General features: G+C 49.8%; 2 protein-coding genes and 1 long non-coding RNA gene across 5 annotated transcripts in view; 1 reads left to right on the top strand and 2 right to left on the bottom strand.

Moving 5' to 3' along the window:
• Positions 1-4,535, bottom strand: part of SCARA5 (scavenger receptor class A member 5) — a 74,532-nt gene extending 69,997 nt beyond the window's left edge. For all 3 annotated transcript variants that reach the window (XR_005452294.1, XM_038751377.1, XM_038751376.1), the window contains exons 1-2: positions 4,184-4,535; positions 3,917-3,975 (exon numbers count right to left, since the gene is read on the bottom strand). The gene's annotated coding sequence lies outside the window, so the exon portion shown is untranslated. The remainder of the gene's footprint in view (positions 1-3,916; positions 3,976-4,183) is intronic.
• Positions 1-16,250, top strand: part of LOC119932282 — a 70,576-nt gene that overhangs the window by 4,760 nt on the left and 49,566 nt on the right. The gene's annotated exons all lie outside the window — the stretch shown is intronic.
• The window catches only part of NUGGC (nuclear GTPase, germinal center associated), a 36,716-nt gene continuing 30,012 nt past the window's right edge, over positions 9,547-16,250 (bottom strand). The window contains exons 17-18 of the mRNA XM_038751375.1: positions 12,217-12,307; positions 9,547-9,864 (exon numbers count right to left, since the gene is read on the bottom strand). Coding sequence (XP_038607303.1) covers positions 9,725-9,864; positions 12,217-12,307 — 231 coding nt within the window. The 3' untranslated portion in view covers positions 9,547-9,724. The remainder of the gene's footprint in view (positions 9,865-12,216; positions 12,308-16,250) is intronic.

Here is a 16,250-nt window from a genome sequence, read left to right on the forward strand (position 1 = left end):
GAGTAATCTTCGGTACTTCTGTCTTTTGCTCTCTACAGCTTGTCAGTCACTGTGTCCAGCCATCTCCTCCTCTGGTGTTTCGTTTGGTTCTTCCTATTCCTCTCAGTCCCCTCCCCTGAATCCCTCATCCAGTTTCTGGTTGCCTAATAATAATTATTATTATATTGCTTGCTTTCTTACAATGTACCATGCACTGTATTAAGCACCGGGGTGGATATAAGCAAATCGGGTTGGGCACAGTCCCTGTCCCACACGGGGCTCACAGTCTCAATCCCCATTTTACAGATGAGGTAGCTGAGGCACAGAGAAGTGAAGTGACTTGCCCAAGGTCACACAGCAGACACGTGGCAGATGCGGGATTAGAACCCATGACCTTCTGACTCCCGGGCCCATGCTGTCTTCACTACACCCTGCTGCTTCCCCTTTGCTGGTCTATTAGATTGTTCTATCCTACTCTCTCAAACACTTAGTATAGTGCTGTGCACACAGTAAGTGCTCAGTAAATACAGTTGACTGGTTGACTGGTCTCAAAGCCTCCAACTTCCCCCACTGCCAGCTTCCACACACAACTCTTCGAGCGGATCAGACTCTAGGCTTTAAACTCACTGTGGACAGGGAATGTGTCTACCAACTCTGTTGTGTTCTGCTCTCCCAAGTGCTCAGAACAGTGCTCTGCACACAGTAAGCGCTCAATAAATACCATCGATTGATTGCTACTCAATCCTCCAGTGACTTCCTATTCCTTCCGGATCCAATCAGAGCTCCTGATGGGCCTTTCCAACTCTCCACCTGTTAGGTCACAGCCTAAATGTTCCACCCTAGCTCACCCCTCACAAAATAGCCTCAGTCTCCAGCCTCTGAGCCTTCTCCTAAGCTGTCCCTTATACATCAATCAATGGTATTTATCGAGCGCTTTCGGCAGGCAGAACACTGCACTAGATGCTTGGGAGAGTACAATACAAGATCTTGTAGGCATGTTGCCTGCCCACGAGCTGCAGGGAACAATTTCCACGCTTCTGCTTACCGTACCACCTCCCTTCCCTTTCTTTTTTTAAATTGCAGCTCATGGCCAGAAAGCTTCCCCTTCAGCCTCCTTCAGCACCCCACTTTCAGAGCCCCCGGCTTGTCCGAATCACAAGCCCTGTGGTTTGGTGCTTGCAAGTGGTCATTTTCTTGACTTCCATCCTTCCAAATCTTCAGTGGGGTGGGTCTCTCTGGGTCCTATGTATCTGCAAGATTTTCCAGCTGGAAGAGGTCTCCTCCCTCACTTCCTCAGCACACTAGCACCCCTCCCTCCTGGCCCCGCAACACACTTAAGGCCCAAAGCGGGAAGCGTGTTTCTCTAATGCAACTCTGGCCACCCTCCCTGCCAAGAACAACAGCCTGCGACACATGGAGCCCAGGCAGAGCCGCGGAGCGGGGGCATATCCCTGCTGCTCCTCCACAGACGTCCATCCCTTGGCTTGCCTAGCTGGTGCTGGGTTTGGTTATTTTTTCATTCTGAAAATGTACAGACCCTCCTGTGCCATCTCTTCCCCGCCTCCCCATTTCCCTTTTTCTCCCCGTCACTGCTTGTGCTGAAGCTGGAATGTGAATGTGTGCCTTGTTATCTGGCATCTGTCTCTGAGGCCTCCCCGGGCCCGGGGCCACCGCTGCTGCTGTGGGGCAAGAGACCATCTGAGCCCCCCGAACCCGGCAGCCCAAGGGGGCCCCCGGGCCGTGCGGAGCAGAGGGCCAGATGTGAGCGAGATGAGTTTGGCGGGCTCAGCCAATTCCACTCACCCGGTGGTGGGTTGTAACTTGAAAGTCAGATGTAAGAATGTTCGGTCTGACACAGGTCTTTAACTCTTAGGTAGCTGGCTTTTTCCACCTGCCCATCCAAAAGTTGGCTCTGGGGGATGGGTGTATCAGCCAGGGCTGGGGGGCCGGGGGAGAGGCCAGTCCCATCCTCTCTGCTGTGGAAGCTGCAGGCTCGCCCGCATTATGAAGCAGCTTGGCTCAGTGGAAAGAGCCCGGGCTTGGGAGTCAGAGGTCGTGGGTTCTAATCCCGGCTCTGCCACTTGTCTGCTGTGTGACCTTGGGCTAGTCACTTCACTTCTCTGTGCCTCAGTTCCCTCATTGGGAAAATGGGGATTAAGACTGAGAGCCCCATGGGGGACAACCTGATTACCTTGTATCTACCTCAGCGCTTAGTAAGCACTTAACAAATGCCACCATTATCATCATGTCCTTCCTTTATTACTCTCCTCTAGACAGTAAGCTTGTTATGGGCAGGGAACGTGAACACTAATTCTGTTGTATAGTGCTCTCCCAAGAGCTTAGTACAATGCTCTGCACATAATAAGCACTCACTAAATACAATTGATTGCTTGATCCTCTGTGCTGGGTGGCTCAGACAGGGCCCTCGGTGAACTCTGAATCATGCCTGGTGGTTTCGGGATCATTTGCCTATCACTTTGGATGGGAACCTGGAGTGCTGGGACAAGTGGCAGGGTGGGATTTGGGGATTCCTTACTACCCTGGTGTCTCTTCCTGCAGAATCCATCTCCTCTCTGGGATTGGGAGCATCCCCTGGGATTACCCCCTGCACACACTGAGGTGATCTGATCCCTGCTGGCATGCTCACGACTACCTCTGGGACTCCACCCTAGTGGAGCCCAGACAAGCACTTTCCCCATGGTGGGTGGGTCCACTGTGAGAGGCTGAAAGGAGCTGGATTTCAGAGCATTAGATGGCAATCCTTCTAAACATGTTTATCCAGTGCTTACCTCTAATACCGTTGGTATTTATCAAATGCTTACTATGTGCCAAGTATTGTGCTAAACCTTGAGGTACATTAGGGAAACGAAGCATGGGATTTGCAGAGGTGTATTGGGGCTGGATGAATTTAAGTTGATTTAAGTTGTAGATGGTCACTACAGTGTGTGCTAAGGGCTTGCTGTAGAAAGAGCACTATATGAGTGCTTGGGGAATATGCAAAAGACATAAAAGTCTCAATCTCTGACCTCAAGGAATTTACAGTGTAGAATAACATGCACATCCGCACACATGTAGCATTTTTACAACAAGGGGGCTGGAAATTGGACTGCCGCCCTGGTTTGTGGAGCCAGCCCCTGTTCTAGCATTAGTTTTACTTCACACCCAGAAATTTTTGCCAAGGAAAGAGAACAGGGAGAGTGGATGCTCCCAGATTTAGAAAATCTCTTTTTGAGTCTCGCCTCGGCCTGCGCCTCAACCACCCAACCCATTCTCCTTCCCCCATTTGGTAAGGAGGATGTCCAAGGCACGTGTTATCACCCCATTATAGAGGGGAAACTGAGGGCGGCATTTCCTGCACTCCATCAGTGGCAGCTGAGACCAGCACCCCTTCAAATTTACTCCTCCTTAGACGACAAGCGAGAGAAACCTGAGGCTAACTGAAGGCCAGAAACATTGCCATTTCCCAACAGATTTCCCTGCTACAGACCTCTCAGGTGAGCTCTTGCCTGACTCCCCCCCAACCACCTTTAAACTCTTCCAAACCAAGAAGAATCTTGTAAAGGAGTCCTTTTTTTCCGACCTCCGTCAGTAAAAGGCATTGTGGAAGTATCCCGATATTCCCTTTCCCCAAAGAAACAGACTCACTGAACCTCAAGGCTTGCCTTACATCTTCACTGAACAGGTCTTGAAATCCAGACCAAAGGTGGGAGAGTTTCCTTTGCATTGAAAGATGCTTGTTGAATTCCCTTGTCGGGATGATGCCCCTTCTTGCTCCAGCCCCTATCGCAAACCAGCAGCGGACCCTCCCCCCAACCTGGCGTGCGTGTACACATACATACACCCACCCCTTCCTCTATTAGGCAACTGTTCCCCTGGAGAGCTGTCACCTGTGCCTTAAGAAGGGATGAGGGAAAACCTCTTTACTTTTTTAGCTTACCTCTTTAGGTGGATTCAGTGGTCAGCATCAATAGCTAGGCTTTCAGCTGCTCCCGACGCCTGAAATAGAATAGATTTCTTCTCTCAGTAGTGCTTGGGACATAGTGCATGCTTAACAAATGCCATATTTATTATTCAGTGGTATTTATTGAGCACCTACTGTCTGCAGAACACTGTACTAAGGAAACGGGAGAGGACAGCACAACAGAGTTGGTAGCCACCCTCCCTAACGTCACCCCCCTCCCTCCCCATCCCATCCCAGGCTCACCTGCATGCCCCAGGCTGCAGCCCGGAGACCTCTGCTTAGTTCCTAGGGGGACATGATGGAGACAGCGCTTGCGACTTCAGCGGTTTGGGGGAGGACCAGAGACCGGGAGCGCTACTTAGGGTCAGTTTCCATTTTCGGCAGAGTGAGACTGGAGCCACATAAAGTTCCCCTTGGGCCGCAGGACCCTGACAAGCGGTTACCAGGACCTTCTGGCTTTCTCTGGGCCTTCCCTGGGCCCAGCAAAGCCGAGTCACCGAGGAGCTCCTTCCACCCTCTGCGAGCTCCGACGAGGCCGGGGGCAAGCTCGGGTCCTGCAGCGGCTTCGGGGAAGCCAGGAGCCCCACTGCAAGGATGCTTTGTGGAGTCTCCAGGCAGCTCCAGCTGGAGCTGTGAACTGCAGCTCCTCTGGCTGGGAGCTTTAGTGAAAAGGTGGGTTGATGCTCCACAGCTCGGGCTCAGCCCGCCCCCTGGTGGCCGAACTGGCCCAGCGCAGCCGCCCTCTGGCGGCGGCTTCCTCCCTCCTCCTCCTCCCTCCTCCTCCTCCCTCCTCCTCCTCCTCCCTCCTCCTCCTCCCTCCCCCCTCCTCCTCCTCCCTCCCCCTCCCCCTCCTCCCTCCCTCCCTCCCTCCCCCTACCTCCCTCCCTCCCTTCTTCCCCCTACCTCCCTCCCTCCCTTCTTCCCCCTACCTCCCTCCCTCCCTTCCTCCTCCTCCCTCCCTCCCTTCCTCCTCCTCCCTCCCTCCCTTCCTCCCTTCCTCCTCCTCCCTCCCTCCCTTCCTCCCTTCCTTCTCCTCCCTCCCTTCCTCCTCCCTCCCTCCCTCCCTCCTCCCCCTCCCTCCCTCCCCCCTCCCTCCCTTCCCCCTCCCCCCCCTTCCCCCTCCCCCCTCCCTCCCTCCTCCCCCTCCCTCCCTCCCTCCCTCCCTTCCTCCTCTTCCTCCCTCCCTTCCTCCTCCTCCCTCCCTTCCTCCTCCTCCCTCCCTTCCTCCTCCTCCCTCCCTTCCTCCCTCCCTCCCTCTTCCTCCCTCCCTCCCTCTTCCTCCCTCCCTTCCTCCCTCCCTCTTCCTCCCTCCCTTCCTCCTCCTTCCTCTTCTTCCTCCCTCCCTATCTCTTCCTCCCTCCCTCCTCCTTCCTCTTCCTCCTCCTCCTCTCCGTTGTGCCTTCGCCCACTCCACCCGGGTTGGCCCCATCGTTTCCTAATCATTCCCCAGTGACGTTCAGCATCTCCACTTTACAAAGGGGAAAATGCTGCCCTGTGGCAGCTTCCCCCCAGATTGTAAACTCCGTGAAGGCAGGGTTCATGTCCACTAGCTCTATCTGTACTCTATCCGGGGCTTGGGATAGTGCATTGCACGGTCAGCACCCAAATAATGATAATAATGATGGCATTTATTAAGCGCTTACTATGTGCAAGGCACTGTTCTAAGCGCTGGGTAGGTGACAAGGTGATCAGGTTGTCCCACGGGGGGGCTAACAGTCTTAATCCCCATTTTACAGATGAGGTAACTGAGGCACAGTGAAGTGACTTGCCCAAAGTCACACAGCTGACAATTGGCGGAGCTGGGATTTGAACCCATGACCCCTGACTCCAAAGCCTGTGCTCTTTCCACTGAGCCACGCTGCTTCCCCTTGGAAGAAAACACCATTGATTGTGGCAGAGTGTGGGAGGGTTTTGAGTGAGTGTGCATTTGTCCCTTACTAATGATAATAATAATTATGGCATCTGTTAAGCGCTTACTATGTACCAGGCACTGTTCTAAGCACTGGGGTAGATACAAGATAATTGGGTTGGACATAATCCCTATCCCACATAGGGCTCACAGGCTTAATCCCCATTTTGCAGATGAGGGAACAGGTTCAGAGAAGTTAAGCGACTTGCCCCAGGTCACACAGCAAACAAGTAGCAGAAACAGGATTAGAACCCATGACTGTCTGACTCCCAGGCTCGTGCTCTAACCACTAGGCAATGCTGCTTCTCATTGTATTGAGAAGCAGTCTGACAGTGAAAAGAATACGGAGCTGGGAGCCAGAGGATTTGGGTTCTAATTCCAGTCGCATCACTCGTCTGCTGTGCGACCTTGGCCGAGGCACTTACCTTATCATGTGCCTTAGTTTCCTCATCTACAAAGTGGAGGTTCGGTGCCTTTTCTCCCTCCTACTTAGACTGTGAGCTCCAAGGGGGACAGGGACAGTATTTGATCTGATTGCACTGAATCTAACCCAGAACTTAGTACAGAGCTTGGCAAATAATAAGCGACTAATACATACCACAATGATTATTATATGCATCTTTGTCCTGTATGTGCATCTGTTTCTCTTGGTCGTGTGTGTGTGTGTGTGTTTTTCCCCGAACCAGGATTATGATCAAATTCCTTCCCCCGATTCTGCCTCTTAGAAGGGGGAGCAGGTGCCCAATATGGAAAATGCTTTTTCCCCAGATGCAGAGCATCTCACGCCTGACAGCAAACTGACCCATGACCCTGGTTAAACATGTGGCCGGTAGTGCACATAGCGAGGGGTCTTCTCTGTTGTATGGACTGTGTTCCTTTTTGCTCACAGTTTCTTCACGCTTACACGTCACCCTTCACATTTTATGAAGGGGGCTTCTGAATGCAAAGTATTCCTAAAAAAGCCCCTTCTTCCTTTTCTGTAACCCACGGTGAGGATTTTTTTTTTTTTACTTACTGGTTATGATTTCAAAATTGATTCTCTTTAGAAAAATCCCACGTGTTTTCTTCTGCTATTTCTACAGAATGTGTTATGAAAACAGTTTCATTATGCTACATTAATGATTAACAGAGCTGGAAAGTATAAACTGAGATTATTTGACATGGAGTGCAGGAGGCTTGAAATTAATAATGGGCTTTGAGTTTATGAAGGATTCTTCTCCATCTTCTGAACAAGAATGAATATGGGTTTGAATCCCAGTTCCCCCATATACCTGTTGTGTGAGCTTGGGCTAGTCAAATAACCTCTCTGTACATCAGGTTCTTCATCTATAAAATGGGAAAGTTACCTGTTCTCTCTCCCACTTAGACTGTGAGTCCCATGTGGGATAAGAACCATCTGATCTGATTGTATTGTATCTATCGCAGCGTGCAGTAGTGCCTGGCGCTATTGCCTAACCAATACCGTCGTTAATATTGCCTGAAGAAAAGTATTAGCAATAATTGGGATAATCTCAGCTGTTGGGGATGATTTAAGGGGGAACTGCCTGAAGGTAGGGGGATTCTAATCTTAAATGTGTTGAGCTACTAGTGGTAGTAGTGTTTAGGGCTAATTTCCTATTCCAATCCAGATCACTCATTTCACTCCTCTATCGCCAACCTACTCACTGTACTTCGATCTTGTCTATCTCATTACTGACCCCTCAACCAGGCCCTGCCGCTGGCTTGGAACTCCCTCTCCCTTCATATTTGAAAGACCATCACTCTTTCCACCTTCAAAGCCTTGTTAAGGTTGAGTTGTTATTATTTTTCTGGTATCCTGTTTCCTTTGCCTTATTTCCCACCCCCCACCGTAGCAGACAGACACTGTGAGTACCCTTCCAGTCTTCCCCTGGAGTTGCATTGCCAGGAATTTGATTCCCTCCATTTCCACTTTCCCTCAGAATCCCAGCCTTCCCTGCTGTGAATTCCAGACTTTGCCCAAAGCAAGGGCTACCCTACTGATTAGACTGGGTACACCGTGGGTACTGGTTACAATTTGCAGAAAATGAACTTGGGCACCCCTATCTGATCTAGTTAAAGGGGTTGACTGATGAGTCACTAATAAGCCTTATCCCCTCTGATTGACATCTGCCAGTCCTATGATGCAGCCTGGCATGGACAATGTCTCTCCATGCTGACCCAGTGCCCACTCCTGGAGCAGAATGCGGCTTCCAGGTGGGGACTGCCTGCGGGCACCACCCAGGGCCATGGTATTTTCCTTTGCTCTGCTCAAAAAGAATTTCAGGGGTGAGGGGGATTGTGTATGTGTGCGCACACACAATGTATTCAGGGAAGAATGTGGAGAAAAAAAAGAAGGGGCAAAAGGATGGAACCACAGGGGACTCCAGTGGAGAGAGGAGAGGTGGAAAAGAAAGACTGAAAGAATAAGGGGATCCCAGAGGAGTTAACAGTTGGACGGATACCAAATTCTGTCATGAAATGATCAGGCTAGATTCTCCATTGCAAGACTGAGAAAGTTCACTGCAGCTTGAAATTATGATGCAAAAACAAAAATTCTTGTGGCTCACTGTTGGAGTGTGGCATCTTGATCTTTTTTTCCATCCATAAAAAAGTTAACTTGGGTAAATTCAGAAAATCCTCTCTTCTAATTGATCTGGAAGTGGAACCTCTCTTCCCCATCCCCCAACACACACCATCCCCCATACACATCTTGAAGTTCTCTCAAACTCTTGAGTGGCCCCAAGCCTGACACTCCCAATCTGGGAATGTTGGGGACTTCCTTCCAAAATAAAGACCTCACCACAGAGCCTTCTAGTATTCCCACTGTCCATCTATTTTCACAGCAATGCCATAGAAAGGACAGACCATGCACAAAACTTGCCCAGTCTTCTCCACCAATTCTCTTAGCCTGGGCCCTGGGGGGAAAAGAAATATTCCGGGTTAAAGAACTAAGACTGGGACGCTCAGCGCTTCATCATCCATGCACAGTGCATGTACCTGAGGGCTGAGGAGGAGGAGAAGCAGGGCAGATCGGTAGGGCCAGGCTGAGAAGAAGTATCAAGGAACAGCACAGGTTCTTCACAAACCAGGAGTGGGAAGAAAAGTGCCAAGGAAAGGTGGCAGAGTCTGAAATCAAGCTGGTAGGTTGCTGGAGTCACAGGGCCTGACGTGGAATTTGCTTAGTAGACTGAGAATTGAGGCACACAGTTTCTTAGCCTATAGGAAAAAGCCTTGGTGTCCTCCTCACACTTGGCAGAGTGTTTTGCGAGATTTTCCTTCAGGAAGAGGAAAGACTGTAAGAAATAGAGAGGCTCAGGAGGAGGTATGCTGGTTTGGTCCTCGTCAGCCTCTGGCATCTGCTATCACTCCTCTTCCCGGTGCCCCACTGCCCCCGGGCAGTGGGGGCTGAGAAGGGGACAGGCGCAAGGCAGAGGGGGAAATCGGGGCTTGGAGAGCAGATTGCCACTTGCTAGTGCACCCTCCTAACCCTGCATCAGCCGGGCTGAGACCCCGCTGAGGAGTGAGCTAACAAGAGGCGTGTTGGGGGTGAACAATCATATTTATTGAGTGCTTACTGTATGCAGTATAGTGTCCTGCAGGACACTGTCCTCAGTGCTTGGGAGAGTACACTGCAACAGTATAACAGACACATTCCCTGCCCACAACAAGCTTACAGTTTGGAATTGGGGTAACATCCAGCAGCTCCAAACTTCCAGGTCTCACTCCATCGGAATGCCACTTCAAGAGTCTTTTTTGGAATTCAAACAAATGATTGCATCCATGATCCAAATGCCCCAACTGGGTGCCTTTCTAGAGGTAAGGGAGCCCAGGGGTGGTTCTGCTGGGACTTTCCTGCTGGGGTTTTCCGGGGCATGTTAGGATTTTGCGGGGCCAACTTTGCTGGGTGACATTCTGATGAGAAAATCCTGCAACCCCTTCCTCAGCACCGCATTCTCCGCAATCTCTCTTAGGCTCTTGTATAACTTTTCCATTTCTTTGTATTCGGTCTTGACATCTGCAGATGGACAAAGATGCATTTGAGGTTAACAGCTTTTTTGGGAAGGGAGGATGCAAAGGAGTGTGTCAGCGGGAAGAATCACCATTCCTAAATCTCTGCCGAGTGTGAGGGGAATCTTGGCCGACCAGGAGTTACCCAGCGGCCGGTGTACTTACTGCGTGTCTGTGGCGGGACCACTGTGGGTAAAACCCTAGGCCTGGGCAGTTGGTTCTCTTCGGTCACAGGACTTTGGGGTCTGGACCAGGTCTGAAGATCCCATGGGGGTCTTTCTCTCTCCTCCCAACAAGAGCTGGAGGGTCACTCTGTGGTGGGCCAGCTCAGGCTGTGAGCCCTCTACTTTGGGATGGTATGAATTCTTGGGGGTGCCCCAAACTGACTTGAGCAGTCCAGGGTGGCCTGAGAGCCATCTGGACCCTAACCCAAAGGGTTCACCAGGAACTATACTGGTCTTGGGCATGTGTCAGGGTTAGGGATGAAGAAAGCTTGTGCAGAGCAGAGCTGCACTGCAGGTAATGAGAGAATGCTGGGGTTAGAGGCCCTACTCTATTCTCCCCTGCTCCTACAGGAAGGGAAGCCAGCTGGGAACAGGAGGGCCACTGGACGAGGGGTAGCTACTAGGCCTCAGAACTGATAAGAGTCTGCCAAGCTCACACCAACCCAAGGGAAGAATTGCCTGACACCCCTCCTTTCCAGGGGAATGAACGCAGGAAGGGAAGCCAGCTGGGAACCGGAGGGCCACTGGACGAGGGGTAGCTACTAGGCCTCAGAACTTATAAGAGTCTGCCAAGCTCACACCAACCCAAGGGAAGAATTGCCTGACACCCCTCTTTTCCAGGGGAATGAACTTGATTTATGGGAAGAATTGAAGATCTGTCATATGTATATATGGTTGTACATATTTATTACTCTATTTATTTATTTATTTTACTTGTACATTTCTATCCTATTTATTTTATTTTGTTGGTATGTTTGGTTCTGTTCTCTGTCTCCCCCTTTTAGACTGTGAGCCCACTGTTGGGTAGGGACTGTCTCTATGTGTTGCCAATTTGTACTTCCCAAGCGCTTAGTACAGTGCTCTGCACATAGTAAGCGCTCAATAAATACGATTGGTTGATTGATTGATTGATTGTCAGAGTAGATCAGTTTCTAGGTGGGTATGGGTTTCTCAGTGTTTATGGGGGAGCTTTCTCAAACTAAAGACATAAGGTGGCCAAGTTTAAGTTTAAGTTTGAGAAGCAGCGTGGCTCACTGGAAAGAGCCTGGGCTTTGGAGTCAGAGTTCATGGGTTCAAATCCCGGCTCTGCCAATTGTCAGCTGTGTGACTTTGGGCAAGTCACTTCACTTCTCTGGGCCTCAGTTCCCTCATCTGTAAAATGGGGATTAAGACTGTGAGCCCCCCATGGGACAACCTGATCACCTTGTAAACTCCCCAGCGCTTAGAACAGTGCTTTGCACATAGTAAGCGCTTAATAAATGCCATTATTATTATTATTAAGAAGTCCCCAGTGTAATATGATGACGAGTAGCAGTGTGGCCTGGTGGAAAGAGCATGAGCCTGGGAGTCATAGCACCTGGGTTCTAATCCCAGTTCTACCACTTGTCTGCTGTATGACCCTGGGCAAGTCATTTAACTCTCTGTGCCCCACTTTCCTCATCTGTAAAATGGGGATTCAATACTTATTATGTGAACCTTGGCTGGGGCAGGGACTGTGTCTGAACTGAATTTTTTTAATGGTACTTGCTAATTGCTTACTATGTGCCAGGCACTGTTCTAAGCGCTGGGATAGATATGAGGAAATTGGGTAGGACACAGTCCATGTCCCACATAGTGCTCACGGTCTTAATTTCCACTTTACAGGTGAGGTTATTGAGGCAGATAGAAGCTGAGTGACTTGCCCAAGGTCACATAGCAGACAAGTGGCAGAACCTTATATTTACCCCTGTGTTTACTACAGTGCTCGGCACATAGTAAATGCTTAACAAATATAATTACTATTAGATTCTTCTGAAGCCCTTCCTGTAGACTGAGTTCTTAGAGGTAGGTTTGACCGAGAAACAGGATACTACCAGGGTAAAGGGGAAAGGAAGCAAATTTTGTCCTTGAACATTCATAAAGGTGAGGTGTTGTGGGGTGGGGATAAATGCAGCATCACAATAGTAGAAAGGACTATGCTATTGGATGAAAACATTTTAGATTCTACAGCAGGATGGATAGAAACAATTCATGTGTTAAAAGTAGTTGGATGGGGCTAGAGTCATAGAACATCAGAGATCCAGGTAACCTGTGTGCTCTAACCCCACTCTCCTCCCTCTGAGTACAACCTGTGCCCACAGATTTCTTGCCTTTACCTGGAAGTTCGATGTAGAGCCCTTCTGTCTTGGATGAGGCAAGGGCCAGCATGGTGGAGACCCGCATCTTCATCTTCTCCATAATTCCGCTCTAGAGCGCAGGGAGCATTCTGTTAGATATCTTATCAGGCCAGTGTGCTGGGGCTTTGGGGTTGCTCTCTGGGCAAGTGGGGGTGGCAGCGAAAGATGTGTGGGCCCATCCTGGAATGGGCTTCTCTCCGCCCAACTCCACCAACACTTTGTGCCTCCCCTAGGCTTCCAGTCACAGTGGAGGAGGAGTATGGAGTTGGTGGATGAGTCAGCAAGCTAACAAGTCCATGGCCTATCGCTGACCTCCCTATCTGCCAGCAAGGCAGATTCGCTGTCTTGACCCACAGGCAAAGCAGAGTTTGAGGTTTCTGGAATGGCCGTGGGATTTGGGCCCCTTGAGCTGGTTTTGGGGGGTCCGAATCCAAACCCGGTGGAGACTGGGATGGTTTCTAGTTCAGGGAATCCCAAGGGGATTGGGCTGTTCTAAGTCCCTCTAAGGTTCCCAGTGAGACCCAGGCCGTGAAGCCCATTGTAGCCCCAAAACAACATCAGATCCCACCCTCCAGAGGTCCCAGGACAGCCCAGGTTACTTCCCCAGTTTCAGGTGGGTCCTGAAATGGACCCTCGAGGCTGCTGTGAGGTGGAAGAAGAAGAAAAGAGGTCTGTAAACCACCCCAAGATGGTTGGGGTGCCCCAGGGCTGCCTCAAAGTATCACTGCCCAGCTGCTTAGTTGTACTGCCATTAAGAACCAAAGCAATCAGGCTACAGGGTAGTCATTTTGGGTGCAGCCTTCCTTTTCTTTTTAAAATCTTAAAGGTCCTTCCTGTTTCTGAATTTTTAAAAGGAAAGAAGGAAGGACAAAGGATAGACTGCAGGGGAAACGACATCTAAAACTTTTGTTTAGAAAAGGAGACCATTCAGCCCAGCGAGCAGGCATCCAGTGATAGCTGCAGGATTCCAAGTGATGTGGAAAGACCTCATTAGCCCTCCCTACTGGGGTGGAGTCTTAGGAGTAGCCGGGAGAGAACTGCCGACAGGGAAGGGCATTGAGGGTGGTGGAAAAAGCTAGAATGGCACAGGAGTACAAACTTAGTTGAAAGAGCCCAAGCCCAGGAATCAGAAGGATCTGGGTTCTAATTCTGGCTCCACTACTTGTCTGCTGCGTGACTGTGGGCAAGTCACCTCACTTCTCTGTGCCTGTTACCTCATCTGGTAAAATGAGCCCCATCTGGGACAGGGACTGTGTTCAACCTGATTAGCTTGCATCCACCCCAGCGCTTAGAACAGTGTCTGGCACATACCATAAAAAACTAGGCAGTACCGGTAAACGAATAAATGCCGCAATGAATTATTTGGAACCAAATGCTTTTCTCTACTGTTTTTTTTATCTTTGGGGTTGAGCCTCCCTCTTCAGCTGAGAGGTGCCCCAGACTTCACCCTGACCCTGACTTGAGAGGGGAATGCTTTAGCCCTGAGGCAAGTGGAGATTCAGGGGTCGCCTCTCTCCCTCCACCCCACTCAAAAAATATCCTAGGATCATGAGAAATCTGCATTCTTCTGGAAAATGGCACATGACATCCTGTTACGTGCGTGCCTGGTATGATGTGTGTGACATCCCATGCGTGATCTTGCCCACCGTCAGTGATGCCCATCAGAGGCCACCCTAGGGCTTGAGCATTCTGGGAAAACTAAAAACCTCCCTTCAGCATTGACTGAGCCATGAAGCAGGTGGACAAGAACCAGGAAAGGAAAAACCTGTCTGTCATTACACCATTTTCTCCCTCCCCATTAAAATGTTCCATCAAGTAAGGCCACCACAACTGAGCCAGTGACCCCCCAAGGCCCACCCAGGCACACAGGGCAGGATATTCAGCACAGTGGTGGGGAAGGAGGAGATGCATTGAAACCAAGGTTCTTTTTTTAAAAAAAAAAAAGTTATTTCTGATAAGGTTTCAGGCATCAACAGATGGTCTACAGACCTCCTTTCTTCATCTCCCTCTTCTTCCTATTCCCCCAATCTGATTGATTAAACAGTTTCCCTCTGCGGACATGGGAGGGGGATAAGGGAAGGCAGTGAGGTGGGTGGGGTGTGGGGGAGTTTCGTAAGCCCCTTTGAATTTCACAAGTAAGGATCTAATAATTGATGCTCTGTAATTGTATCAGGGAGTAAAAGACACAATGAAACTACAACAAAACCCACAGTCTGCCAGAAGTGAGTTGTTTCTCTTCTCTTAAAATGCATAAAGCAAGCCAAAACCTTGGATTTTTGTGCTGCCTTCATGATTTTCCCTAAGCCAGCTTTCCCTTTTCCCCAGCCCTGGATTTTCTTCCTGAGTTTTTCTTTGGACTGGACCTCTGCTGGTTTTCCAGGTTCCTCAGCTGAGCCCGCATTGTGTCCAATACAAGAATGGGTCCGGAGCTGTCCTTTGCTGTACAGTGGGATTGTCTTAATTGATGATGATGGGGCTTGCTTGTGTTACCACATTAAAGTTGAACTCTGCTATTCAAATCAGGGAAGCAGCGTGGACTAGTGGATAGAGCACGGGTCTGGGAAGGATCTGGGTTCTATTCCCAGCTCTGCCACTTGTCTGCTGTGTGACCTTGGGCAAGTCATTTCACGTCTCTGTGCCTCAGTTACCTCATCTGAAAAATGGGGACTGAGACCATGAGTCCCATGTGGGACAGAGGCTCTGTCCAATCTGATAAGCTTGTATCTACTCCAGCGCTTAGTACAGTGCCTGACACATAGAAAGTGCTTAACAAATACCATTTAAAAAAACCAATCATCATCAATCATATTTATTGAGCACTTACTATGTGCAGAGCACTGTCAACTGACAACCAATGTCAACTGACTCCTTCCAGCACAGTCCCTGTTTGCCAGTACACCTGCCCCTGTGGGATTCCAGTTCCAGATCTGGTGTGGGAGAGCCAGCTCACTTTAACTTTTGTGTTTCTGTGGTTATTTGTCAATAGAGGGAGAGGAAAAACAGGGCTGTTTGTTCAGCTGGGAGGAGAATCTCTTAGGTCTCTAAAGGCTTTGGTTTGGGGATTTTAAGTGGGAGGTATGTAGACATTTGGTTCTTTTTTTCTGTTTCCAAAGACAAGCCTATTTTGGGAACTGAAAACCTTTGTGGAATGTTGCTTAGGAAATATACTATCCTTGAGAATCTCTTAAGTGTAGCCTTTAGGATGCTTATGTTTTTTTGTGGAGGGAAAGGCTGCTACTTTGTCTTGGACCTCAGAGTCCCCTGTCCCACTGCAGAACACTTTCCTTTTGGAGTCTGAAATTCCTGAATGCTAAGTTGTGGTGAGGTGAGGAAGTCTTTATAAAAAGGTTACAGAGTTGAGGCAATAATAGGAGGTGCTGCAGACGTTCCAGCCGTGCTCTCTGCTTGCTGAAGGCTTCTGCTCCTGTGACCAAGGGACCAGCAGTTAAGCCCTTCTCGATGCCCTTACCACTGAACAGCCACTTGGGTAGAAGCCAATCACAGGCAACCGTCAAAAGGGGAAACGAGACTTTTCCAGCCCCAAATGCAGACCCATAGAGGGTGGTCGCTGTTGGTTTGTAGATCCCGGACATGGTTTCAGTGACCCAAGAATAAAAATGTGCATTACACAGGTTCTGTAACCTGAGGACTGCACGTCATACAGGTGACGTACAGACACTACATGAAACCCTCTGTGTAAATTTGCCGAGTGCAGAGTGGATCCCCAGAGGAGGCTACTGACCCACAACTCCTTTGTTTCAGAATTGTTGTGATCCCTTCCCAGGTCCTTGTAAACAGGGGCTACACTTCTGAGCAGTGAGAAAGCCAGGAGGAGCTGAGTCAGAGGGAGGCTGGATGTTTAAATTTAAAATCCCAGGTAAAAAGGCATCTGGGGCCACATTGGTAGCAGGCAGGGGATAGAGCAGCTGAAAGCTGGACAGCCCAGTATAAAATTGGATCAGTGGACTCACTTGACCTCCACCTCTCCAAATCCCCACCATGTATTATCAGTT

Source organism: Tachyglossus aculeatus, chromosome 9, assembly GCF_015852505.1.
Source record: "Tachyglossus aculeatus isolate mTacAcu1 chromosome 9, mTacAcu1.pri, whole genome shotgun sequence".
Taxonomy (NCBI): domain Eukaryota; kingdom Metazoa; phylum Chordata; class Mammalia; order Monotremata; family Tachyglossidae; genus Tachyglossus; species Tachyglossus aculeatus.